Here is a 27659-nt window from a genome sequence, read left to right as displayed (position 1 = left end):
GAAGCAAATTCATAACCTTGATGATTTATTTTAAAATATAGAGAACTGTAGCCTCCTTTTTCTAGATGCTTTATAAATGCAGAGAAACTTTTTGTCTAAAAGTAATTGATTTAACTTTGTTTCTTAGTTTGGTTTGGATATTAAATAAGCAATGTGAAGAATTTTAGCAATTTAAACTATTTCTTTTTGAAATGGTATTTCTTAACTTACTTTCAACCTGCACTACTGCTAGTCTTTGTGATATCCATTTTATAAGGGTATTCCATGTATGTCAACATTTGGATCTGCTACTGTGGCATCCTACGTAACTAATAATAAATAATTTTAAGTAAAGCAAATATTAAATAGCAACATCAAGTTTTTGTGTAATAACTTTGTATAATAAAATTGATGCATACAATATGATTCTGCAAGCCCTTTCAGTATTCGGCATTCACCAATAACTGAAGACGTATGGGAAATATGACTTTTCTTTATACACTCAGAGGAAATATTTAAAAAGAAATTAAACAAGAAACCAGGCGCCTCTAAGTAGAGTAAAGGAAAAACATTAAAATTTCATAACAGCTCTAGAATTTGCTCGATAAATTTACATTGGTATCAGAATGCTATCCCAGACAATGAAAGTACTATGAGCCCTAAGGTTAAGTGAGAGCCTGTAAGGAAAATTATAGCTGCACAAAAACATTGTAGACTTCCAAATTTTAAAGGCATTAAACATTAAGGATAAACACGTACTTTGCTCATTTCCTTGGATTAAGTATGGTATTTTAGAAAGGTGTGCACTTTCCCCATTTTACCCATCAAATTTTAAACACTCAAATTTCAATCTGCATGTAGTCATGAAGATTTGATTTGTGTTTATTTGCATGGGTTAAAACAAAGTGCTGAGTACAATTTATAGGAAATACCTAATTTGTAAGTCTGTGTGTATTTCAACTGAAATGACTTAAAAGTTATGAATCACAACACTACATCTTAGGATGTTTGTATTTCGACTTTACTGATTTAATAAGAAAAATATGAATATATTTTTCTGCTTAAAATGTTAATACTTAAAGACAGTTAAAGCTAGGTTATCTAATCACTTACTGAATTATTACAACTACTACTTTGGCAGCTAGAATATATTTATTACTGATTAATTCTTTGCTGTATTTTATTTTTAAAGAATCTATCATTAAGAAACAGCAAATTAACCACAATTTACAACCCATCCTTCTATTTTTTAAGAAGTGTATTTTAATGATTTATAAAAACCAGAAATAGTCTTGAACATAGAACTGAGCTTATCAAGCTAATTTAGGCACAACCTGAGACTTAATACAGAAGTGTATTACGTACATGTCATTAAAAAAAAAGATCTAAAGAAGTACTGTGGAAAATGGATGGCAAAATTTTCAGTGTACTATCTGAAAACTGCCTTTTATTTCCCCTAGAATTTGTATGCCCCATGCATCACTGTTCTTTGTTAGATGCGTGGTTATAAAATTGTGAAAATGGAGACTTTTCTGGTAGCAAAAGGGTTAAGTTCTTTTTGCTTTACCAGTTTCAAATTACAATGAGAAGCCTCTTCTTTCCCAGCAGGGTTGTGCTTACATTACTCTTTAGATCTCTCTTGAAGAGGGCTGGTATATTTGTGCCTGCTGGAGGTGGAATTAACAGTAAGAAGGAGAAAGGGATTGAATGGACTTACAGGAAGGATTTTAAGTAAATTCAGGGAAACACATTTACTTGAATAGTACAACCTAGAGTATTATTTTACACTAAGACGACACAAAAGATGTTAAAGTTATCACCAGGCTGCCGGACAGATATATATTCTAACACCAAGGTGCAGATCAGCATAGATCTGTGATTCAGAAATCAGGATTTGTCTTGGAAAGAGCTCAAGGGTTGAGAAGAACTCAAGAGCAAGTGAAGATAACTCTGGGAACTACAGTTTATCAGAAGATCAACTTTTGTTAATTCAAATACCAAAGGCCTGATTATCATAAATTCATATAGGAATGCATAGGTCATCTGATCAAATAATATTAGCCGTCTTCTGCTACATCAATACAGCAAAAACTCTTAACAACTGTGGATAATTGGAAATCTGAGTTTCGGCTTTCTTAGAAGTAACTACTCTTGACACATTCCAAAATATTTAAAATAGGACAGGAAAATCAGTGGGGATGTTGTGCTCAGAAATGTCACTGTCATGAAGAATAGGTAAATTTATTTTTTCTGCTACTGGGAAAGTGTACCTCCTAGAAACCTATTTTTTTTTTTTTTAAGACGACAAGAAGGACTAAAAATATCAACTTTTGCTTTTGGACAAAAATGCATCTGACTGTATTTTTACTTAAGGGTATTGTGGGTTTCCTCTGGAGCTGCTGGGTTCTAGTGGGTTATGCAAAAGGAGGTTTGGGAGACAATCACGTTCACTCCAGCTTTATTTATAGAAGACTACGGAACCATGAAAGACGGGAAATACAAAGGGAAATTCTCTCAATCTTGGGTTTGCCTCACAGACCCAGACCATTTTCACCTGGAAAACAAGCGTCCTCTGCACCTCTGTTTATGCTGGACCTCTACAATGCCATGGCCAATGAAGAAAATCCTGAAGAGTCAGAGTACTCAGTGAGGGCATCCTTGGCAGAAGAGACCAGAGGGGCAAGAAAGGGATACCCAGCCTCTCCCAATGGGTATCCTCGTCACATACAGTTATCTCGGACGGCTCCTCTGACCACCCAGAGTCCTCCTCTAGCCAGCCTCCATGATACCAACTTTCTGAATGATGCTGACATGGTCATGAGCTTTGTCAACTTAGGTATGTTGTTCATTTGTTTGTTCATCTATGCTATTACAAAGTAGAAGTTTTCCTAATGGTAAAGGAGCTGCTTGGTAGGTGGTCATGTTTATATAAAGTCATTTTCTCTAACTCTCCTCTCTAGCTTCTGTTTTCTTTCTCTCACTGATGCTATGTAAGATTTTGCCTTAGGCAAAACGTCATATATGTGTATTTAATATGAATCATTAAAATTAAACACTTATAGTGTGGATCTTTTCAGATTTTGTTAAAATTTCAGCCTCTCTTAAATATGTGAATGCAAAGGCAGTAGTCTAAAAACAGGGAAATTTATGAGGATAGCTATGCTATGGGCAAAAAAGAAGAAAAAACCACTTACAGATGGGAAAGGAAAAGTGACATTCAGAACCACTTTTTTTTTTTCCCAAAGGGATTTAAAGCACATATAAGTATATATTCACATACTACTTAAAAATCTCTCACCTAGGGGAGGCAACTACTGTAAAAATACAGATATAAAATTAACCAAGATATAATAGCACCATAAAAGATAACTGTCAAGGAATGAAGGAAGGGATTCTGAAATTCTGTAATAAATATTTCAGAAATAAAGTTTCAGTCTAACAGTTCTTAAATGTAATGAGTAAAGTACGTTCTACCTACTTGATTTTTTTCACAGGCAAGAAAAATGAAAGACATGCTTTAGTGGTCTTTACCTATACAAAGCTTTCCTTCTACATGATATAAAATAGTTAATTGAAATATTCTGTGAATAACAACAATTTTAGTTAAAAAAAATTTAAAATTATGTCTTAGTCAAAGCTGGCACTTGATGGTGGTTTTTAAATACTGACAATGTCAAATGATAATTTAGCTCCCAATATTCCCTCTCACAATAATATTATAAGATTACAAATTTTAAATTATTTTATAAGGGCCGTTGTTCTCTTTAAATGTTTTAATAAAAATTGAAGGAGAAATTTCTTATCTTCTGGCATTCAAAAGAAAATAACATTGAACCTATTTTATTTTTGAAGATTAAAAATTCTGTCAACATATTTAATCCACTGAGAAGAACTGAGAACTTTATGATGTTAGAACTTTTAGAGCTTTGTTTTAAAAATGCAATCTGCTTTGACTTAAAATGAACATGTTTTATTAAACACTTAATTAAAAACTTCCTTATATAACATCTCAAAGGAAATATTCTTTGAAAAGTCAGATATCAACAAATCTTAATAACACATGGATGCTTTTATAATATGTGTTGCTTCATATACTCTGCTCATATGCTCTTAGCAATTCTAGCATGAAGGATAAGGTACTTAATAAATCATATGTTTTATGTTACTAGAGACAAAGCTCTCATTATTAAGTTGTAGTAAGTCATCATTTGTTGCACTAATCAGGTATCCTGGAGGCCTTTTCTTTTACATATAATTAACAAACTTCACAGGGAACATTTTAGCCATTAAAATATAGCTTAAATTCAAATTAATTTGATTGCTTTTACCTAGTATAAGGGACATGCAAATGTAGCTTGTTGTACCTTTTGCTTTGTAGCATTTCTAAAGTATTATTCAAGAATTTAAATTAGTTTCAATATTTTAATAGAAAAATTTTAATGTAGCAAAATTTATATATTTATAAACCATTGAGAAAATCAGGTCAGATCATCTAAAATCTGACAAAGAAGGATATGCTATGTTATATATTTTAATAAACAGTAGCTCAGTCATGAATGTCATAATATATTTTATTAGAATTGTTCTGATCATTCACAAGAGAAATGTAAGCATGATTTTTGAATTTATGTGTTTACCTTTTATAAATCTACATAGAATAAGAAAGTCAAAGCCAATAATAGTTTTATTCATTGATTCCTAGAACTTTTTCATTATTGAGAAACACATTTTAAAATAAATGACATTTTGGTTACATTGTTCAGATTATAATAACATAGCAGTGTATTAGTTTATTGCCTATATGAAGAAACACAATTATTCATTTGATTCTAGAGAAACAATGTTAGCTATAAGCCTTAGAGAAATTGTATATTTTTATCATGCTTGAATTGCTGAGGATTGCTTTATACTCAATATCAAGCTATATTATTTCTTCTTTATTTAATAATTCCAAACTAAATGTCTTACATGAAATTACTGACAAACTGATTCTGATACTAGGTGAGTTTTTCTTGGTAGACTTTAAGGAAAATTAAACCACAGCTTAATTATCCTTTGACCATGTCTTCTAATACATCCAAACTTTATAACTGATCACTACTCAGTAAAAAGCTTTAACTTTTGCATTTCTTTTATTATAAAGTGAGCTAATAAGCATACTGAGAAAAGGTGAATGTGTAATAACTTTATTAGTTGCAATAAGAGTATGAGTACTTTTTTAATGTAACATCCATTAGCAAATATTAACTGTAGTATATTTCATGTTCTTATAAGACTAGAAAGGATTAGATTTTTTTTTTCTGTATCTTAAAAGATGTGCATGTAATTGAGACTAAGTACAAATGAGTCGAATTAGTAATAGGCAAGGGATTTGTAACGAGGAAGCCACCTGGATATTTAAATATGTGAAAAGAATCTGTTGACATTTCCCATAATTAGAAACACTATACGAAAAGGATCTAGTAGCATCCTTTTAAAAAATGCCTGTTTGTTGTTCTTTTCAAGTCAAATAATGGATTACAGTTATCTTGTCACTCAAATTACTTTTTTCAACATAATTTTGCTCATGAAGAACAATTAAAGTTAACCCAAACTCAGAATCATGCTTAACAAAATATCTACTGTTTAAATTTCAGATGAGATAAGCTTATATTCATAAGTAAAAAATAGATTTGAATTTACTAAAAGAAAAATAAAATGTAAATAAATTGCTTAAGGCATGCAAACATCTGAATATGAAACCAACGACATCATTTTAACCTTTATTTTAGTGACCCGTTCATTTTGAAGAAAAGAAGATAAATTATTGTGTGAAGAGAGATATTCCTTCTATTGTATATTTTATTCTTAGACCACTTTTATCAGTCTCGTAGTATTAAATTTCATAAGTTGAATTCTTTGCTTTTTCTTTAAAGCTGTTGAATATCAGTGAAATTTTTGCTTAGTCAATATAACATGTTGTTAGTAACAAAATGTCTTTCTGGTAAGTTTCTTTTTTCTTTTTAATCACCTTTTTGTCAAAAGTGCTAAGTGTTAGTATATGTATTAAATACCAATACAAGTTAAAAACATGATTAGATAATTTGCTTACAATATTTATCTCTTGTTTACATAAAGAAAACGTGTAGTGTATTTTTAAGATCTTTTAGTGAGAAGCCAATTTTATTTGATTACTTGGTGATAGTATCACCATAATAACATAACACAAGATGTTTTAGAGGAAGTAAAAAGCAGTAAAAACAGGAAAATTACTTTTATATTATTATTTGTATCTACATAGTCCTCTGAAAAAGTGGAACTTTGAGTTTATTAATGGTTTTTTACTGTTAGATATATTTCAAGAATATATTATTCCAAGCATGAAAATATTTAAATGTGTTGTTTAATTTTTTAGATATCTTAAAAGAACATAATGAGTATGTTATAATGACAAAACAAAAAAACAAAAAAAACCCCACTTCCAAAAACTTTAAATTGAACCTTTTTTGCCTGCTTCCTCAATCATTAAGTTCTCTTGGTACTGGAAAAAAAATATGCTTATGTTCTTAGTTGACAGATTTGAAAGACATCATTGATACTTATTGTTGTTTTTGGCTGAATCAAGTGCCCAGTGGAGAGGAATTTATATACAAATCTACCTAAAGATGCCTATCTATGTAGTCTCTCCAACAGAGTTATTAACACTTGTGTAACATAAACACACCCATAAACACATGGAAGATTTTTTTTTTTTAAGGGGGATGGGTTGGAAGGAAAGATAATCTAAAGCCATTATAGTACATATCCATAAATTATGCCTGGAGTAACTAATGCTAATAATGGGTAACGCAACAATCATTCTGTTGAAGTTTTAACTTTTGAAAAGTATTGCTGGGTGTGGAGTCCTTTTTCTCTTTTCTCCAGCAACCCTTCACATTCATAATCATGACCAAGGGGATTCTTGTTCTGATTTAAAGATGGTTGATTGTCAAGCGACTGGCATGACAGACAAACTCTGGATTGCCAGAGATAGTTATAATCATAGTTTAATTAAACACTTTTTTGCAAATTTTAATCGTCATTCACAAATACCAAGTTTTAAAAGTTTAACGAGAAGTATTAGCTGGAAGTGAGAATGACTTGGGACTGCCTTGGCCGCCACCTCTCACTCCTTCCCCTTCACTCTTCCACTTTCTGTAATATCACCACCCTCTCTCCTCCCTTCTCATCCCAGCATTTTTTTGGCCTTTCCTCCTGGTTCTGGGTCTCTGTAGCCCCAGGCTCTCTTGGCACCCCTCTCCTTACCACTCCCACCCTTCCTGGGGTCTGCCTTTGGTCTTGGTTTGCTTAAATTGGTTGAAAATCAATTAGTTACAGTTTGAGAATTGAGGTACACTCTCCTGTTTTCTCTCCAGTTGAGAAGGAAAAGGTTACAACGTGCCAGTTGCAGCCTCCAACCACTGGGAGGAAAGCTCCCCAGGGCATCAGAACTGCCCTGGCTCTTGCCATCCCTGTAATTGTTCCTCCATCATCCCATTCTTCTTGGCCTCCTCATCTCTCCCTAAGGATCCCATTGACAGGATATAATTGTGTTTTGCCTTTATTTTATAAAATAACATTTAATAGGGGAAATTTCAAGAAAAGTAAAAGAAAAACCAACACTGAGCAAAAATAACACTCATCAAACATGCCATTCCTGTTTAGTTTATAAAAAGCTTTTGCGTATATTATCTTTATTTAATACTCTGTCACTTCCATGATGAAATTAATTCTTTTGAGAACAGATGAGAAGGAATAAAGAGATGTAGAGTAAGATTTAGAGGCAAACAGCAATGAGGATGAGACAGAGCAAGAAATAAAATATTTTTGAAAAAGTGCGTGAAAGAAAGAAAAGGAATGAAATGAGTCATTAAGGCTGGCCTTTGAGTTGTGCAGGTGGAGAAGGTGCTGGGAAATCCTCAGTCTACCTCATACTAAACAGCAGCTAATTCAACATCCCCAACCACATCAGCTCGAGGGGAAAACCCTTTCATGCTTACACACTAAAATACCAAAGTAGGTAAGAAGGGGGGTTGTCTCAGTGTGTGTGTACAAGGAGCATACAGACAGGCTACTCACATTTACAGTCATAAATAATGCAGTAGCTCAGCTTTAAAAAACCACAGGTTAAAGGAAGAGGCTTCCCTGACGCACAGGAGAGGGGCTGAGATCAGAGGAATCACTGAAAGGGTTGGAGGGAAACAATGAATCCCTTGTTCTAAGTAATATTTATGAGTGCTTCTTTGCACCTTAAGTTCATATTTTATTGGCTGGGCTGTGGGGTTTCCCCATTTGCTCATCTCTTAAAATAATACCCTTGGCTAAGATATCTTTTAAAACACACCAGTCAGCCTTGACAACCAGCTCATTTATTTAGGGGAAAAGGGATCTATTTTGATTTTGATGTCAGATTGGGATGTTTAAGATTCAGCTCACAAAGTTTGACAGTAAGATAAAAATATGGTGGAGTATTCACCTGCCTTTTTCAGAGATGTTTAAAACAATCTGCCTAACCAAGTAGTAGTAACCCTTAGTTTGTATGAGTCTTGCTCAAGCAGTTGTGGATAAATGATAATTTTAAAAGACAGAAACAAAATGTGTTCAAATGTACGATGTTTAAAATGAGGGAAAAAATGACTATTTGTACATTAGTATGAAAGGTCTCTAGTGGTTTGGGGAGAAAAGAAAATAGCAACAATAACAACAAATCCCCCAAAGTTAAAAAAAAATGCATTAACTTCAGCTTGGAAGGCAGTGAATTAAATAAATATTACATAACTCTTAGAAACCAAAACTTTGTATAATTCTGAATAGTTTGATGTAGAAATTAAAGTGGAGATTACGCTGTTTTATGACTTCCAAGACAGTGAAGAACCTTGTCTTTGATACTGTGTTTGTTCAGTTTCTTTCTGGCAAAAAATTTTTAACAACTTTTATTGTTCTTGTTACATAGACTTCCTGGAGTTGTTAGGAATATAGAAAATAGTTGCAAAAGTCAACATCAATAGATGTAAATCCCACTTAGATTTTCTTCAGGACTATAAGACACATTTAAATCAAGAAGAGATTTACTAACACGTAAAAAATCCTTCAGCCACTTTAATGCTATAATGATATAAGAAGTTCAGTGTTAGTTGTTGTGCAGGTTTTCTGTCGCTGTTCTGACTCTGTGATTACCCGTTCTATATAGGAGACACAGCCATCTCCAGAATCTTAAGTTCTAACATATTATTGCTCACATGACTTTAAAGTTGAATTATAAATAAAATTTGTTTTCTGTGCTTCCATCGCAGAAGTAGGGTAGTATACAGAGAGCCAGAATGGATTGGAATCCCGTATTCCATGCTTACTAGCAGTATGAACTTGAGCAAGTTATTTAGATCCTTTGTGCCTTTGATTCCTTATCGAAAAGTGCAGATACTAAGATCACCTTCTTCGATGAATGTTGAGAGAATTTTCAGGAGTAGCTACATAATCTGTGGACCCTGATGCAAATGAAAATGCAAGCCCCTTCTTCAAATATTATTAAGAATTTCAAGATGGTGGCAGCAGAGTATTACACCAAAAGTGGGGCCCTTCTAAGCCCAGGCCCTGTGCAACTGCACAGGACACTTGCCCATGATGCTAGTCCTACACGTTTTGATTACATATTGTGGCAACAGAAATCATGTCCCATTCATCACTCCCCCGCTGCCCCACCCACTGAGGTATATGAGCATTCCCAGAAGAAAACAGACAGAATGTGTAAACTGAGTCGTTTAGGAGAGTTTAAATAATGTTATTATGTTTATAGTGTTGTAGGCAGAGGATTTTTTTTGTTTTGTTTTGTTGTGGCAAAATAAAGGATAATATAGTATCCTGGGATGGCAGGGTAGCCTTCACTACTGAGCAGGGAGCATAAATAGTTACCAGAAAGCTCAGAGGAGAGAGACGTGGGGAAGGTTCCCAACAGAAACTGGCATGGGGAGAAAGGCGCCATGCATCGAATCCCTAGACACTCAGCAGGGAGGGATACAGATACCAAGGGATAAATACCCAGACCATACATTTTGCTCATCCATTGGTTCATCCTCACTGAAAGCCAGAGAGCCACAGAGCACAGTGATGCAGTTCCTAAGAGTTAGTCTCTTGGTGTGAATAGCAGAACAGGAAAATGTGGAGAGCGGATCTTGAGGTACAAATGGAAGATACTTGGCAGAAGCAGATAAATAAACATTGGGTGTTTAGTCAGCCAGGGTTCTAGAATTACTTCAATTTCAGTGCAAGTTACTGATACATATGTTAATCTTTTAGTAATTTATAATAAAATTCGAGAGAGAATAATTTAGTGTGAGAGAGAATTACCTCAGGAGTTGGTGAAATAAAGAGGTAAATAGAAGCATGGCATGCTGAAAAAAATCCTTGAACTGTATATGGGTCCATAATTTCAGCTGATAAATTAAAACCATTTTAGAGAAAATTGAAATTTAAAGCAGAAATTACCCAGAAAACAAAACCCCCTAAAACAAGAAAAAATAGCACTTTCAGATCACAATATGAACTGCGGACTGCAATTGCCAATGAAAAAATTCAGTATGGGAAAGGGTAGTATATAATGCAAGTGTGTAGAGTAAAATGAAGAGCAATATATTTTTCAAATCCCTGTTTATTCTCAATTGCATGCCATACCTCCCGAAATGACCCGTGACGGTGTGTTAAAGCTTTTTTGAATTCTGAGTGGAATCATCTGATATTCTCACATGCAGCATTCACATTCCATAGTTAATGTTGCAGGCAAAAATAATGTTAGAATGAGGTAGATAGGGATTATTGTCTTTCTTCTTTGCTACCTTTATTCTCCTCTGGCAGAGCTGCTATGACTCAGAGGCAGAATTTAGTAGAGGAGCAGGTATGTCAGCTATTTAGTTCTCATAATCAAGCACTAAACGTCAATCACAGAGAAACACTGAATATAACAACTCCTTTCCAGTATAGTTTGTGTTTCCTATCAAAGTTGCTACAATTGGCAATTTCACTTATATAATTATTAAAAGCGGAAGAGAGGGTGCAACTCAGAAATTGTGTTTAGAAAGGATTATTTATCTAGTGGGGAAGAAATGAAGGTTGTTAATTAAATATGCTTTATGTCATAATTTTTGTAGATGTATTTTTTGCTCTGGGTGAAGAAGGATCATTTGGTTCTCCCTTAATTGTTTCAGTAGGGTTTCAGCATTTTGGCTTTGGAGCCAGGCTCGTTTTAATTCAAGCTGTGTATCCTTGAGCAAACCATTTCACTTTGTTGAAATGATTTCCTCATCTAAGTGGAGCTAACAATACACAATTTTAGCTAAGACTGTATCAGATAAAGTCCTAGGCCCCTGAGCCTACATGAGATAAATACTCAATGCTCTCAATTGTTACTAAAACTGTTTCTACTAGAATATACTATGGAGATCCAATGTTAGAGAAAATCTACCTTTAGCCCACCAGACTTTGTCAAATAAATGCCTTGCTGAAGTTCTGAAACATTATGCACATAATTTTTCCTCTGTCCAAAAGAAAAACCTTGAATTTCACTAACTCTTTCTTCAAGTTGTACAGCTGATGGACTCTGTTCCCGACTAGGATGCTTTGGAAAAGGTCAATCTGTGGCAGAGCCTTCATGAGACTGACTGTGGTTCTTTCCTCTAAGGAACCAAAGGCAACATTTTCTGTGATTAGCTACTGAAAGGTGCTTTTCATATTACCTTTGGTCAGAGTCCTAGAACTATTTTAATTTTAATTTTAGATATTTAATTTTAGATATTACCTGTTCCATTTCCTTGCTTGTTAAGGAGAAGGGGAAACTGATCAGAAGCCAAGGTAATAATATACAATTAGAAGACAGTTGGTTGTAAAGACATGGACACTCTATAAAAAACCCTTTGAAAGATCGAAAAGAAAATGAAAAGTTTTTAACGTGTATTTTCGTAAGTCAACTTATTTTGAGGGTTTTAATTTTTAAGAAGTTAATTTATGATGAAAATTTAGGTGTATAAAGTTGTGAACTCTAAACAGGAAAGTCACTCTGTTCATATAATGTTTCAGTCCTGGAGCTTTTAGTATTGTCTGTAACTGAAATCATGTCTGAATTTATGATTTATAATTTGTAGCTATTGTCATTACTATTTAAATCATGATTATAATTTTGTTTCTACTTAATACCGTTCATGCGACTTTCCTCGACTATGTGTTTAGGCTGTTTTTTTTTCAGATGAGGCTGTTAAATATTTTTGTTAATTTTCTTGAGTTGTATAATAACATAATACTTTAAATGGGACAAAAATGTATTTGTTTGGTCTCCAAAGCCACACAAAAGGCCATATATAAACTGTGGACATCTTCTATTACAGGCTGCACATTGTAAAATCATCACATTGATTTTTGATATTTCATAATATGTTGAGTGGGAAACCATAGATTTATTTTCTCATTATTTGATAAAATGCTGAAAGATAAGTCATTAAGATGATGTCTCAGTCTATTTGTATTGCTATAATACAATGCCTGAGACTGAGTAATTTATAAGGAAAAGTTTGTTTGGCTCATGATTCTGGAGGCTGAGAAATCTCAGATCAGGCAGCCCATTAGATGAGGATCTCATGCTGCTTCAACTCTTGGTGGAAAGTGGAAGGGAACGTGAGCATGGGCAGAGATACACAAGAGAGACTAGGCTTATAATCTGCTCTCGAGGGGGCTAATCCATTGCCAGGTGAGCAATAACTTATTCACTCCCACAAGATGACATTAATCTATTCATAATGGCAGTGCCCTCATAATGTAAATACCTCCCACTAAGTTCCAGTTCCTAAAACTGCCATATTGGGAATCAACTTTCAATGTGAGCTTAGGAGAGGACATACTGAAATCGTAGTAGATAATCACTGCTAGATTTTTAACTGTGATGAGTAAAGTTATTAAAATAAGTATAGATTCCAACTACATATATATTGATATATTCAAATCACCATTTAAGGTTTTTCTGTTGGTACTTTAAAAAGTTATTCTTCAATAATTTACTTTGAGGAAGAATTTTATTTATCAGAATTAAGTGAGCCTTTTTTTGTATGTGTGATGCATTTACAGTTATGCATCACTTAACAAATGGGTAGGTACATTCTGAGAAATGTTTCCTTAGGTGATTTCATCAGTATGCCAATATCATAGAGTGTACTTACATAGACCTAGATGGCATAGCCTATTTAAACACATCGGCTCGATGGTGAAGCCCATTGCTCCTGGGCTACACATATCTATAGCATGTTACTGCACTGAATACTGTGGGAAATTGTAACACCATGGTATTTGTTTATTGAAACATATCTGAAAAGAACATAATTTCTTGTGCTACATTATCATGCCTGTGATATCATTAAATGATAGGAATTTTTCAGCTCCATTATAATCTTATGAGACCAGTGTTGTATATACGATTCATGTTGATCTAAACATTGTCATTATGTGGCTCTTTACTGTATATGAACTTGTCAGGTCAGTATAGTTTTTAACAGTGATAATTACGGGAACAATAACAACAATAAATGCAGTTCCCATGACAGAGACTGGACTCTGTGATTTTTATGCATTATCTCAATTTATCTACATCTTAATTCCGTGGGAAAATAATTTTCTGTCAATGTATTAATGTAAAAATTGAGGGTATTCAGTGGGTAAATAACTTACAAAAGTCATCCAGCATTATCACTGGAGCCATGCTCTGGCTATAATTTTTATATTCTTTGCCATTACTCTTTTATATTCTTTGTAACCCACTTTTGAAAAGATAAAAAGTATATAACTTTTAACAACAGTAATAATGGCTTATATTTTTAAAAAGAACCTTTATGCACATTATACAGTTTGATCTAAATTACCGCAGTATATAGCACTCAAGGAAGTAGATATGATACCACAACACACATCTATGGAAACTAGAGTTCTGAAAGGTCATTCATTCAGTCATCTAACAAATATAAGCTGATTACCTACTATTGGGCCAGACACTGTGCGAAAGACTGTGCTTGTTTTACTGCCAAGATCACAGGGCAAAGGAGCCAGGTCCAGGCCCAGAATCCTTCCTTCTTGTGCCAGGATTTTTTTTTTCCTTTGCTCAATGTCACATACTTTAAATAAATCACACCAAAAATCTAGCACCAAGTAAAATTAAAAACACTAACAAAAATCCCTTTAAAGAAACTTTTTTCTTCTAAAAACCTGTTACCAGTTAACAGAACCCAAGGAAGCCTTTTAGTCCAAAAAGTCCAGAGCAAAGGTAAAATCAAGTTGCCCCAAAGCTTGGAGAGTCTGTTAGAAGCCTGCTTGTATAGCTGTGAGAAGTTAGTGCTATGGAGGCTCCAGTGGTTTTCAAGGAAATACCTGAAAAGATCTAGATTTTACACTGGATGCTAACGGTACTTTCTAAAATGTGTGGCTCAAACATTCATTTTTTGTGTTGTACTCTAGAAATAAGGATACAAGGGCATACAATTTTTCAAAATTAAGTTGTTGGAGCTGTCTAAATCTTGACCCCTGGCTCTATCTTAATTCTTCAATTGTGTTTGATAAAGATTTTCACCCATATTTTACTGCTAACAAGATTGTATACAGTGTTTACTTTGTTACTATATACATTGAACATAATGTAGTTTCAGGATCTAATGAGAGTCAGTGGAGATACAATTATAAATTGCAGTAAAAGGGGCTCCTGATAATTGGTATAAGGATCACTTGCATACATTTCCTTGAATCCACTTATGGTAGTGGGCAATGGGCAATGATTACTTAAGGCTGATTGTCAAGAAAAATTCACCAGTGTTCCATGACTTTTTTGCTCTTTCCTGACAGTTTACTGTGATTGTGAAGTTAAAAATTCCGTCAAAATATGAATATAAGTGTACTAGTACACCATCACGGTCATTAGCATTCACCTATCAGTTCACATCAACAAAACATTCAATCATAAAAGTGAAATAATAGAAGTGGAAGAAGTTAAGACGTGTAACAATTTTTGCTCTAGTGGATATTCTGTTTGCCACAGGTAGCACAGTGCTTATGATTCAAGAGAGCATGCAAATAGCATTTCAGGTGCTAACATGTTAAATTTTTATTAAGTCACTTAATTTTGTAGATGAGGAAATTGAGACCCTGAAGTCCTTTGTCCAAAGTCCTACTTCCTGTAATAGGAGGAACTGGATTCAGAACTCAAGCTAGTCACTGTAACGCTGTACTGCCTTTGCCAATGCTATTGAGAAGGCTGCTGTTGTGGGGGATATTGCTTGAACTCTTTGTAGAGTTCTATATATTTTTCCAACATACTATATATTGAATTTGGTCTATTTTCACTTCATCAGTAATGGACATAAAATGTCATAAAATGAAATAAAAATATTTTAGGGAAAAGTCTCTCATAATGAGTTTACCAAGAATCTTCTCCCTGGAGTTCAACTGTTACGGGCTTTCGATAGATGAGTTTCGTTGCTGGTCTTCCAGAGGAGGGAAATACTCATGAAGCAGAGGAAAAGAAGCACTTTGCAGACATCAAGGATACTCATCTTTGTGACATGCAATGTAACTGGTCAGTAATAAGGAGTGAAAAGGTTGATTTGTGTTACTGACTCCCACTTTTAAAAAACAGATTTGGCGTAAACAAGAGTAACAGTTGGCAAAATAGAAAAGATGTAAAATATCAACGTTGCAAATAGTAATAGGCCTCAAAAGAAGTGGTTGGAGACTGGAATAAAGTAATAGTGAGTTTATTTAGATGCTGGAAGATTTCCAATCTGCTGGCCAGTCTAGAAGGCCACATACGCAGGGCTGCCCTGCTGCTAAGTATGAATGCCTTGCCTCAGCTTCTCTGAGCCCTCTTGGGATTGGTCAGTGAATTAGTAGAAGCCTACTAAAGAGGAAGCTTGGGTTGCAGGAACATCTACAACTTACAAGTTAGGAATCTCATACTGCTGCAGCTAGAAACTGACAGGTAACTTCTGCTTCATCCTGCTAGTCATGGCTGAGACTCTTCTGTATTCTACATAATATTTTACAACACCCCATATTTGATACACGTCTTTTGATTTGTAGCAGTTACAGCCCTAATCTCTTGCATGTGTAAAGTCAGTTTCTTTCCATAGCTCACTCACTGCCCTAGTGTCACACAAAAGCTAAATATAGTATTTCTGCTCTTTATGTATCTTATGAATTAAAGGGTAAGGACATGGGATTTTTTTTCCCCAAAAGAAAATATTTCTGGAACTACAAAATTCTCAAAATGCAGAAGTGCATGAGAACAGTTCAGACCCGGCTATCCTCAGCTCTCACTACCAAATAGAGGGAACCAAACAATGAATTATAAAAAGCAGGTATAATTAACATACTGGTTTTTAGCTAATGACTGAAAACTAATCTCTGCTTTGAAAAGCAAGCCAAGAGGTAGCAAAGAGTAAAAATGAGCATGTAAGACGTCACCTGCTGCTTCTTAAAAATTCTATTTTCTTTATCTCGCTGTCTCTCTCTTCACCTTTAGCCACTCCTATCCAATCTACCGGTAGCCCAATTGTAATAGTAGAAGTGTGAAGGATCTTAATATCTGATTTCTAATTATCTAGTCTGAGACATGTTTAGGAAGTCAGATGAACTTATGAATAGGTCAAACATTTAATTTTTATTAGACTAATTTCATTGACATGATAAAACGTGCTTATCTATAATTCAAATCTCTTGGCCACTTTCAATTATTTATTCTTTTTAATCAAAGCTCTTTGTCAGGATTTCCTAAAATGTATTTCATTGAAAACATTACTTTAAAAACATTTTTTGAGACAGGATCTCGCTCTGTTGCCCAGGCTGGAGTTTAGTGGTGTGATCTCTGTTCACTGCAGCCTCCACTTCCTGGACTTAAGCAATCCTCCCACCTAAGCTCCTGAGTAGCTGGGACTGCAGACCTATGCCACTTAGGAGAGAACACCCCAACACCACTTAGAAGGTTACTTTAATATAAGGCCTGGCTGATTTCTGAAAATTTTTTAGAGATCAAATCTTCTTATATTGCCCAGGCTGGTCTCGAATCCTGTACTTACGCGATTTGCCTGTGTCAGCTTCCCAAAGGGTCAGGATTATAGGGACGAGCCAACAAAACATTTCTTTGTCCTTTGAAGAGGCGTTGTATGAAATTTTTTGGCCAAATAAAATTGAACTATGCAAATAAACTAATTCAATAAGTTTTTATGTTTTCAGGATAGGATTCCTCAGTGTGTTTATTATGCCAATGAGCATTAAGAATCTCTGCAAGGAGGGCATAGGTTATAGTGTTTCGCATGATTGATAACTGGTATTTGAGAGAAACATTCCTATTTGGAGAAACACTGTTTTGTAAAATCCATTTAGGAAATAAAGCAAGCAGAATGTTATGATACTTCAATTTGTTAACATTGTAGTCACTTTTATCTCAAAAAGGAGCAGAAAAAAGTTACAATTCCATTATCTAGAGCCATTTATTATTGATGTTTTTGTACATTTCCTTTTATGCTTTAAAAATACATTTTAGTTGAACTGTTTATGTAAGGTTGTATCCTTATTTTATTCTTAATTTTTATGTTTTTGGGTTTTCTCATGTTCATTTGCTCCTTATGAATATATTTTTAATGACTAAATATATCAGCTAGACAATTCATTGTCATTTGCATAAACAGTATTTTGTTGGGCATGCAATATTTCTAGTTTTTACTATTGTGTGCTGTGTTGCAGTATCTTTATTCATGTATTTATAGATATTCCTGACCATTTTTAAGAGTCTGTTCTTAAAAAATGAATTATTAGAGCAAAAGGTGTGATTTTTTTAATGCAATTACACAGAATTATATTGAGGAGTGCCTGAGAAAGATTAACCCAGGAACACTGATTATTGAAACTAACCAGTGTTTAAATATCCTTGCTAAATCACTTGCCATCTTATACCTCTTTAAATATTTTTTAAAATTTTACATTAAGTTCTGGGATACATGTGTAGAACGTGCAGGTTTGTTACATGTGCTATAGTGGTTTGCTGCACCTATCAACCCGTCATACAGGTTTTAAGCCCCACATGCATTAGTATTTGTCCTGATGCTCTCCCTCTCCTTGTCCCCCACTCTCCGACGGGCCCTAATATGTGATGTTGCCCTCCGTGTCCATGTGTTCTCATTGTTCAACTCCCACTTGTAAGTGAGACCAAGCGGCATTTGGTTTTCTGTTCCTGTTTTATTTTGCTGAGAAGCATGGTTTCCTGCTTCATCCATGTTCCTGCAAAGGACATGAACTCCTTCCTTTTTAATGGCTGCACAGTATTCTATGGTGTATATGTACCACATTTTCTTTCTTCAGTGTATCAATGATGGGCATTTGGGCTGGTTCCAAGTCTTTGCTATTGTAAATAGTGCTGTAATAAACATACCTTTAACCCTCCTGAGAAATATACTAACTTGCATTTTCAATAAATTTGTTTCAATTTTTATTTGTACCAGTGTACATGTTAGTACTATTTTACCAGAATGAAACCTGAATGATATTATGTATTTACATTCTTGATAATCTAAAATATATCTCTTTTATTTGTGTTACTTCTGCGATTTATTCATCTTTTATATTTTCTCTTTGGCAAGTTTTAAGTTTGCAGCTTATGATTAGAAATTCATCCTGTAACTAGATATTAATGATTATTTACTTCTTTTTCCCTTTTTTGTTTGATCTCTTTTCAGCCAACTTGTTATTTGTGAATAACAATGATGGGAAGATATTTCTGATATTTTTTAAAAACATACCATCATCATTCTATTTTGGAACTAATTCCTCAATGGAGTTAGAGTTTTAGAATTAAAATCAGGGAACAAATAGATTTGGTCTAAATAACAAAGGTTATTTAGGTTTCAAAGAACCTTCTGTAACTTAATTATAAACTGCTCAAGTAGGCCGGGCGAGGTGACTCATGCCTGTAATCTCAGCAGTTTGGGAGGCCCAGGGAGGCAGATCACTAGGTCAGGAGATGGAAACCATCCTGGCTAATGTGGTGAAACCCACCTCTATTAAAAATACAAAAAATTGGCTGGGCGTGGCGGCTTCTGCCTGTAGTCCCCATTACTTGGGAGGCTGAGGCAGGAGAGTATCTTGAATCTGGGAGGTGGAGGTTGCAGTGAGCCGAGATTGTGCCACTGCACTCCAGCCTGGGCAGCAGAATGAGACTCTGTCAAAGAAATTAAAAAATGCTCAAATACATATGAGCAGAGAATAATTTGGATGGCAGAGGTATACTAGCTCATTTACTATACTATTTAAAGGTGTCATTCTGGGATTGCAGAGGATTACTAAACAAACATACACATTACTTTTTAATTGAGTAGTAATTGCATGCATTTACCCATACATTATATACTTTCTAGTTTAGTAGCAAGTTTGATTTTTGAGTCAAAGCATTTCACAGAATCTCAAGATGTTTTGGAACTTTTAGCCATTAGCAATTATTTAAATGATCACAGAGATGTAGGATATTCAAAACCCACTTCTAGCACCTTGACCTCTTTAGGTGTCCTCTAGATTGATAGTTTATTCTGAAGGATATGAAAGAGTGCCAAAGTATGGCTGCAAGATTGTTGTGGCTAAACCTGATCTCTAAATGATAGGCTTTTGTTTTACATGTTTATTTTCTTATCACCTTTCTTAGCTTTAACCATTTCATAATCATACATAATAACTGTTTGAGTGTCAATACTGTATCAGAGCATAGTTTTTAAAAAGGCATTTAAGTAACAATTATAAATGTAAATTCAAGTAAGATACTAACTGCAAAAATAATGCAACTTAAGAAGCAGTTGTGTTGTTTGATAAACTCCAAATAAAGGAATAAGATATTTCAGGACTGCACAAGCAGAAGAAAACAGGGTTCAAAATTTTATAATAGTATAGGATTCAAAAAATTGAATGACATTGAACAAAACAAGTCACTATGATAATGAATGACATAGAACTTTACAAAGCTCCAGCAGTGCCAAACCTGTATATGGAAAACATAAATTAAAATGTATAAGGTAAAGATGATTAGAAATGTAAGTAAAAATTGGTAGAAACAAAACTGTAGTATAAAATCTTTGCATAGAATTAATATTACTTAATAGCACACACACAAGTGTAAAATAATGTACTTAACACAATTAATAAGATTAAATTAAATGGTACATAATAAGGATTATACTTTGAAATATATTGATATGTATGAAATCATGTAGAGAATATAATTTTTGAGATTCTGTGAAACAGATAATCACTAATCAGGGTATATAAACTTAAAAATATAAAAGCTATAGATAATTAATAAACATGTAAGAAAATGTTCAACACTATCAATTATTAGAGAATTGCTATTAAAACTAAAATGAGATACCACTACACATCATAAAAGTGGCTAAAATAGAAAAATAAAACCCCTCAAACTCAGAAAGCCAAGTGCGGCAATGGTGCAGACCAACTAAAACGTGTATAAATTGCTGTTAGAAACAATTTTGTTTCTACCAATTTTTACTTAAATTTCTAATCATCTTTATCTTACACAAATCTTAAAATAATACAGCCAGGTAGAAAACATCTTAGAATTTTCTTATAATATTAAACAAATGCTTGCCATTATGACACAAATCTCATCTCTACAGAAATGGAAACTTGGGTTCACACAAAAACCTGTACATGAATGTTTATAGTGATTGTATTCATAATTCTCCAAAACTGGAAACAACACAAACATCCTTCAGTGGCTGAATGGTTAAACAGTGAAACAGCCATTTAATTAGACTTCTCAGTAACAAATATGGGGAGAACTATTGATAATGCTAAAACATAAAACACACCTAGCTAAGTGAAAAATCCCAGACCCAAAGGGCTATATACTGTATAATTTCATTTGTTTGAAATTGTAGGGTAAGCAAACTTATAGATATGGGAACATACCAGTGTTTGCCAGAGATTAAAGGTGGAGTAAAAGACTGACTACAAAAGAGCCATGGGCAGGTAATGGAACTATTCTGTATCTTGATTGTCCTGGTGATCACCGATTCTGCATTTGTCAAAGCCATAAAACTAATGGTAGATTTCATTGGTAAAAGCAAATCACAGAGGCATATATATGCCATATTTACAATCAGTATTCATAAAACACATAAAATAGCTATGTAAAATAAATAGCTAAATTAAGAGAGGAAATTAAATGTTTAAGGAATAACATTAAAAAAGACATGAAATTTATCAAAACATAAAAGTAGCAGCTGAAGCAGTACTGTATGATAAATTAATGTGTTTGAAAGTTTCGTACTAAAAGAAAATGATCAGAATAAATGTATATGAATAAAGTAAGCATTTGATTAAACATACTCTGAAATCCTAAGAGGACTACATACAGAAGCAAAAGCAAAATTTACTGAATTAGAACACAGAAACAATAGAATTAATTCATCTAAGAGTTGTTAATTTGGAAGACCAACTAATCAACATAGTTCTGGTAAACTTAACATAAGTAGAAAAATCTCAAACAAAAAGAGAAATGACTTATTATAAATACTCATTAACACTTTATTAACTTTATGCTAACATCTAATATATTAAAAACCTTTTTTTTGTTTTGTTTTTTTGTTTGTGAGAGGGTCTCATTCTGTCACCTAGGCTGGAGTACACTGGTGCTGACCTTGCTCACTGCAGCCTCAACCATCTGGGCTCAAGTGATGCTTCCACCTTGACCTTCCACACTCTCCCCAAAGTAAATAAATAAAAATAAAAGAAAGTCCTAGAATTACAGGTGTAAGCGAGCATGCCCCACCCACCTTATTAAAAATCTTACCAAGATGTTCCAGGAATGAGAAGTATAAAAACGTAAACAATATTGGCAGTTGCTGAAAATTCAATCAAAAGTTTTTTTTTTTTTTTTTTTTTTTCTAAAGGAGATGAACTTTGTCATTTTAGGGGGGAGAGAAAAAAATAACACATCAAATGCTATATAAATTGGTCCAGAATATTTTAAAAATACAGAAAACTGCATAGTATGTTTTAATAAATTAGCGTAACATGCATAGAAAAATATAAAAAAGAGTCTTTGTGTGGCAGAAACCTTATTTAAAGTGATTTGCAAATCAAAATCAAAAGTACTATGGAAAAATGTTAATTAAAAAACTTGCAAATTGAAATTGTGTACTTTTAAAAGAGTCATCTGTCTTTACCAATTGATTTTGATCTTATAAATAAAAGGATGATTTAGTTGTAAGGAATCTGTCAATTCAATAAAGCATATAAGGTAAAATTAGGAAACTAATCTGAATTTATGGCATACCTAAAATATTTGACGCTTAGATTCAGTCATTTCAACACGTTGCCCCTCTATGTGACAAAATTATCTTCAAAAATAATTGTGAAATGAATGTAGGAAAATACGGTTAAAAAGAAAATACAGTGAAAATTGTCTTTATTGAATGATAAATATATGTGCATATGTATACACACATATACATATAGGTATGAATGCCAATAAAATTAAAAAATAAAATACAGTATAAAAAAGAGACATTGAATTAACACTCTTCATTTGCATTTTTAATGAAGAAATATTGATCAATATTAACATCTTGGTCAATTATATAAGAAAGATTTTCATTTCTAAGGTTTTTGCAAATTTGTCAATGACTTTATCAAAATGATCTTTATATATTTGTGTTTAGTATCAGGATGTACAGATTTCCTAATCTGTCTTCATTCCTACTTGATAAAATAATTTATGTAAATCTAACTTTCAAGAAAGTTTTTTTCATGCACACCACAACATATATAAAAATAGAAACTGTCTTAAACATAAAGAAATTTGAGTTGGGGAGAGATAGCATGGGGAGAAATGCCAGATACAGGTGAAGGGGAGGAAGGCAGCAAATCACACTGCCATGTGTGTACCTATGCAACAATCTTGCATGTTCTTCACATGTACCCCGAAACCTAAAATGCAATAAAAAAATAAATTCTGAAAAAAATATAAATTTGTTAGAAATTCATAAAACTCTTTTTCTCCATCAAGTTTAGAAATTATAATGCAGTCTTTCATTGTTTCTTTGGATTTGTTGTTGTTTTCCAGAGTTTTCACATTTGAAAATGTTTGCTAAAATATCCTTACAAAAAGTAAATACAATAAAGCTATATTATATTTGGAAAAAACTTCTAAGTATAGAATAGTTTGGTATTGGTTGATTAGGGTGCTATTTGTGTATCCACATTATGTGGTACTACATATTCCTGCAAGAAAATAGTAGATTTGCTATAAACAATGATAGCACAGTGATTGTAAAGAAAAAATATAACTGTACTTCTGTTCTTACTCACCCCATGTATATTGGGTTTGACTGTATAACCAGCAGTTCTCCACATGAGCTTCCATAGAATACAATGTTTATTAAAAGATAAACAATAAAAATGTTCTAATTGCAAGCTTACATACATATTATGAAAATACAGCAGTTACAACAGCAGTTTTTAAAACTTCTATTAACACATTTTTTTTTCTGGGAGGAGCATTTTATCATTGACACTGTGTAGAATTGCTGAAGGCATGGTGATAATAAAAAGCAGAATGACTAATAAGTGGTTATAATTTTTGAATCCTCTTCAGAAAGTGAATTTTTTTTTCCTGAACCCAGAGTGTATTGCTCTAACCACCTAAACTTGGTACACCAGTGATGTTAATAGGAAATTAATGGCATATAATAAAACTTGATTCTGTTTCCTATTAAAGAAAGAAAGTCAGAGAGAGAGAGAGAGAGAAAGAGAGAGAGTGAGAATGAGCGAGCACTGGGAATAAAAAGATAATTTACTCATATGATAAATAATATTTATCACAAATTAGCAACAAACAATAACATTGTGTCTAATGAAATTCCGAATGAAGGCAAAAAAAAAAAAACCCAGAAGCATGACAACAAAATAAACTAGTGTGCTCATTTTCACTATCAATAATTAACATAGATCTGGAATTTTGAACAATGCTACAAGTATAAATTGTATATAGCTGACGGTAAACTTTAGGAATCAACTGAAAAGATACTAAAATTAGTTGGTATGACCAAGAGAGCATAAACAAGACTGAAAACACAATGGATTTCTTCTACGTAAAGAGCAGTCATTTAGAGACTGTGATGAAAACATTACATACCAATGACAGTAGATGTAGAAAAAAACACGAAAATAACAGTGTGGAAAGTTGACTTGGAACCCTTAACAAGAACATGTAAGATTTTTGTGACTAAATTTTATATAAATAAAAACTGGTATAAATTAAGTGACAATTTTCTGAATGAGAAAAGAGATGAACTATTGTCTTTCTATCTGCATGTAGATTTACTATCAGTCTAAAACTCTTAACTGAATCTTTCTTGGATCTTGACAAAAATATTTTTTAAAAAATCTCATCTTAAAAATCAGCTAAGAACTAGTGGAACAGTAAGTTTAGTATCTTCCTACCAAATTTTAATGTGCATTGTAAAGCCCTACTAAATATGTTAATATCTTACATATTGCTATAATAGTAGATGCAGTACAGTGTTTGTGTACCACAAATTTTACATAGCATGCTTCCTGAATTGGATCAATTTTAATATTGTGAGAGTGATGGATACATTAACAGAAAGAAATTAAATTTATTTTACTAATAAGTGCTTGGTATATATAAAAATCTTTTTTTTTTGGGGGGGGTGGAATGTGAGGCATGACAATTTAGCCTAATACAATTTCTTTCTAATTTACTGAAACATTGATAGACTCTTCAACTTTCTTTCAGAGTCACTCACTCAAGATACCTTTGCAATAAAATAAACTTCCTAATATCTGACATGGCCCACACTTAAACACAAGGAGGCTTTTCATACCTTTAAGAAATCTTTTCTGTGATTTAGTAGAGGGAATGCAGATTTTTTATTACCAGATGCTTTCTATGACATCTAATCAGAATATTAACACTGTGGCCATGATAAGTGTTTGAAATTTAAGAGTCTTTTTGTAATACTTAATCTTCTTAAGTTGACTTTTATTTTTAGCAAAGTAATACTTGCACTAAATCATCTATGAAGTTTTGTTAAGAAAATCAGAAGTCCACTTTATTTTCCAAGTCCACAGGTTATTTTGCAGTTCGGTGGTTCTGCTGCCCATTCTCCTCTCTGGAAATGTTCTAGTAATATTCCCCCAGCTTTCCACACTTCTCCAGAGGTAATACCACCTACCTCCATGGGGGAGCTGGCTCTGGGCACCCTCTCTGGTCTTACTTTGCTGCTCCTGCCTCTCTCCCTTCTCCTGTGAGATATGTAGCATATTCCTCACTCCATGACATTCACAGGACTAAAAGAAGCCATGAAGGGAAGTTGTGTATAAGTAAGCTCTGTTTTCTGTTACAAAGCATGACCATTCATGAAAGAAAACTAGCACAGAAACCTGTTTAACTGCTTAGAATGGGGAGAAGAAATTTAGGAGAAAAAAATGATAAATAGCTTTTCTTTATTCTATTGAAGTAACAAAAGCAAAAAAAAAAGAAACTAAAAGTTCATAACATTAATATTTTGTGCCATTATGCTTTTTGCTTTAAGGAATATAAAGGTGGATACACAAAACTGCTTTTAAGAAATTCAGTCTGTTAGATCAAAGCAGTAACTTTGGTAATAACTATCTTTTACCATTCAACTGCTATGCAGTGCAGAAAATGGTAGCTGCTGTACAAACATTTCATTATTTAAAGCATTTTACATCTTGTAGACTGTTTATTATCTCTCGTTTGCAATGAGGAAATTGAGGTTTGGAGAGGCCCACATTTACACAACTAATGAGTTATAAAGATGGCACTGGATCCTACTTTCCTAATCACTATACTGAACAGCCTCCAGGTATACATTGAGTGGATGCTAAATAAATATGTATTGGAAGAATTTGTAGCAAAGGACAGACATAGCTTATAATGAATGGCAGTGCCTTTATAAAATAAGCATGACTGTGAATGCTTTGTCAGAAGAGTAAAGGATTACTCTGAGTACACAGACGTTTGAAAATGTGCATGAAATAAGGCTTACACTGGTTAAAATTTGGGATGGAAAAATTTTGTGGGATAAAGTAGTAACTTAAGCAGTGGTGTGAATATATAAGGTCTGTATATATCACTGGGGCCCATCATCCCTGATTAGGGATATTAAAAATATCTTGGGTAGGAATCTACCTACCTACCTATTCTTTTTATATCTATCAGTCTGTCTGTCTGTGTATTTAACTACGTATCTCTAAATACATACATAATATATGCTTTTCTATCAGGTAAACATTTATGTTCTACTTGACATTTGCCAGGCAAGTCTAAGCAATTTACATCTATTAACTCATTTAATCCTCAACAACAAAATTATAAATACTATGATTAATCCCCATTTTACAGATTAATAAAAGCTAAAAGTCAAGTAACTTGGTAAAGGTTTTGTAACTTGTAGATGGCAAATGAGATTTGAATCCAGATTGTTCAAAAAAAGGTGATGTATTAGAGGTGAACTTGAAATACTGTTCTTGGTGAAAAACTAAAAAGTATGGCACTGACAGGCGTTGACAAATACTATGTATGCAGAGAACTTCAAAACATTTAACCACAAGTTTCAGAGGAAACAAATTGTTAGGTCCACCAGAAAATATACTATAGGTTTTATTAATAGAATAGATTATCAAGGGTGGGATGGAAATAGTCCTCCGCTACCTCTTGATCAGAGAAATCTAGGATGATTTTCATTCACTTCTGCTCTTCATGATTTAATAAACATGTATAGAAAGCTCAACAAGCTCATAGGAGGTGAATGCAGGGTGTGAGGGTATTCTAAATCACTTAATTAGGAATGCTTGAAGGAAATCTTTTAAAAGCTTTCATCCTACATAGATTAAAATTCAGACTTCTTACTCTGTTCTACAAATCTGTAAATAATATCTGTTTTGGCTAGCTCTTCCTGCAGCTCACTCAGCTTTATTCTGCTCCTCTTGCTCTTCCTTAAACAAGATGGCATCCTTCCAAAGGGCCTTTGCACCTGCCATTCACACTGCCTAAATATTCCTCTCCAATCTATGTATGTTGCTGACTCTCATGTCAGTAAATTGTCAGTTTTTCAGAGATTTCTTCCTCAATCATATTATCTAAAACATTCATATTACTCTCTATTCCATTATCCTGGTATATATGTGCACATGTCTGCATACATGTATGTTCATATGTAGGTATGCACATACATAAGAAGGCCTTTATCGGCACCTGACATTATTTATGTATTCATCAATTCTTAGCCCTTGCTATTCCAGTTTTCTCCGGTAGAATATGAACTCTATAAAGACAGGGACTTCGCCTCTTTACTTCACTCCTGTAGCCCCAGACCACAGCAGTGTGCCTGGAACACAGTAGGGTCACAACAAATATTTATTGAAAGAATAAGCGATGGACCATTAGCTTGGAGAAGGAAAATATTGCAATGAGGCTAATTGTTATCTTCAAATATTTGAATTGCTTTTGCATAGAAGTATGATTAGATATAATCTAAAATAGAGATAAATGAATGGCGATCACATTTTGTAGCAATCACAGTGGTTCAAAGATGAAG

The 27659-nt window shown here is 33.5% G+C and overlaps 1 protein-coding gene across 3 annotated transcripts in view; it reads left to right on the top strand.

Annotated features, from left to right (window-relative positions):
- The first annotated feature begins 1602 nt into the window (after positions 1-1602).
- Positions 1603-27659, top strand: part of BMP5 (bone morphogenetic protein 5) — a 139268-nt gene continuing 113211 nt past the window's right edge. For all 3 annotated transcript variants that reach the window (XR_001829372.2, XM_017542923.1, XM_037743618.1), the window contains exon 1: positions 1603-2815. Coding sequence is in view for 2 of the 3 variants with exons in the window: in XM_017542923.1 (XP_017398412.1) it covers positions 2326-2815 (490 nt within the window). In the remaining variant the exon portion in view is untranslated. The remainder of the gene's footprint in view (positions 2816-27659) is intronic.

The sequence above is a fragment of the Cebus imitator genome, unplaced genomic scaffold (assembly GCF_001604975.1).
Source record: "Cebus imitator isolate Cc_AM_T3 unplaced genomic scaffold, Cebus_imitator-1.0 Scaffold148, whole genome shotgun sequence".
Taxonomy (NCBI): Eukaryota; Metazoa; Chordata; class Mammalia; order Primates; family Cebidae; genus Cebus; species Cebus imitator.
Note: the sequence above shows the minus strand (reverse complement) of the source record. Positions and strands in the feature narration are given on the sequence as shown.